The sequence below is a fragment of the Limulus polyphemus genome, unplaced genomic scaffold (assembly GCF_000517525.1).
Source record: "Limulus polyphemus unplaced genomic scaffold, Limulus_polyphemus-2.1.2 Scaffold6374, whole genome shotgun sequence".
In the NCBI taxonomy this organism is placed as follows: Eukaryota; Metazoa; Arthropoda; class Merostomata; order Xiphosura; family Limulidae; genus Limulus; species Limulus polyphemus.
Window position 1 is genome coordinate 54,371 of NW_013671984.1, and position 948 is coordinate 55,318.

The following is a 948-nucleotide window of genomic DNA, read 5'->3' on the forward strand; positions in this document are numbered from 1 at the left end:
CAACTGTGAAGCATTGTGGTTTCAGTGTGATGGTTTGGGGAGCCGTTTGGAAGGATATGGGTCTAGAGAATGCCTCACCAAGAGTTTTGGCTCAACAGATTGCAGCCAACTGTGAAGCATTGTGGTTTCAGTGTGATGGTTTGGGGAGCCGTTTGGGTCGGTGGGAGATCCGCTTAGTGGAGTGCGTTGGCAACATAATTTTTGCGAAAAACGTCGAAATATTGGAGGAAGGACTCTTGCCACTTTATTCCTTGGGTTTCGTGGACAAGAACACAACGTTGATCCAGGAAGATGGAGCACCGTGTCACACTGCTAAAAACACCCAAAAGCGGCAGGAAGAAAATGGTATCGAGAAATTGCCCTGGCCGAGCCAATCTCCTGACATGAACCCCCATCAAAAACCTATGGGCCATACTCGACTGGCAAGTCAGGAAACAACCAAAAAAACCAACTTCGAAGAGCAATCCACTCCAAGTTTTGAAGCAAGAGTGGGCTATAATCCCACAATCTAAAATTGACGAGATGATTCTCACGATGACCCAAAGGTTCAACAAACTCCACGAAGCGAAAGGAAGATATACTAGATATTAATTAAATTATACATATATCAATTCATGTGAATATGACTAAAAAATTCCATTTTTTCTGAAAAGGTGGTGTCTATTTACTTGTGACCACGCTGTGTATATATATTTCATGGTGCTGTATCGCCAATACAACATAACTCATGGTGCTGTATCGCCAACACAACACAACTCATGGTGCTGTATCGCCAATACAACACAACTCATGGTGCTGTATCGCCAATACAACACAACTCATGGTGCTGTATCGCCAACACAACACAACTCATGGTGCTGTATCGCCAACACAACACACCTCATGGTGCTGTATCGCCAACACAACACACCTCATGGTGCTGTATCGCCAACACAACACACCTCATGG

The 948-nt window shown here is 44.4% G+C and overlaps 1 protein-coding gene across 1 annotated transcript in view; it reads right to left on the minus strand.

Annotated features, from left to right (window-relative positions):
• LOC106473655 (DNA replication factor Cdt1-like) overlaps positions 1 to 919 on the minus strand; it is a gene marked incomplete at its 5' end in the record, with an annotated part of 24,794 nt that extends 23,875 nt beyond the window's left edge. Inside the window, one exon of the mRNA XM_022402064.1 lies at positions 911 to 919. Coding sequence (XP_022257772.1) covers positions 911 to 919 — 9 coding nt within the window. The remainder of the gene's footprint in view (positions 1 to 910) is intronic.
• Between the last annotated feature and the right edge of the window lie 29 nt (positions 920 to 948).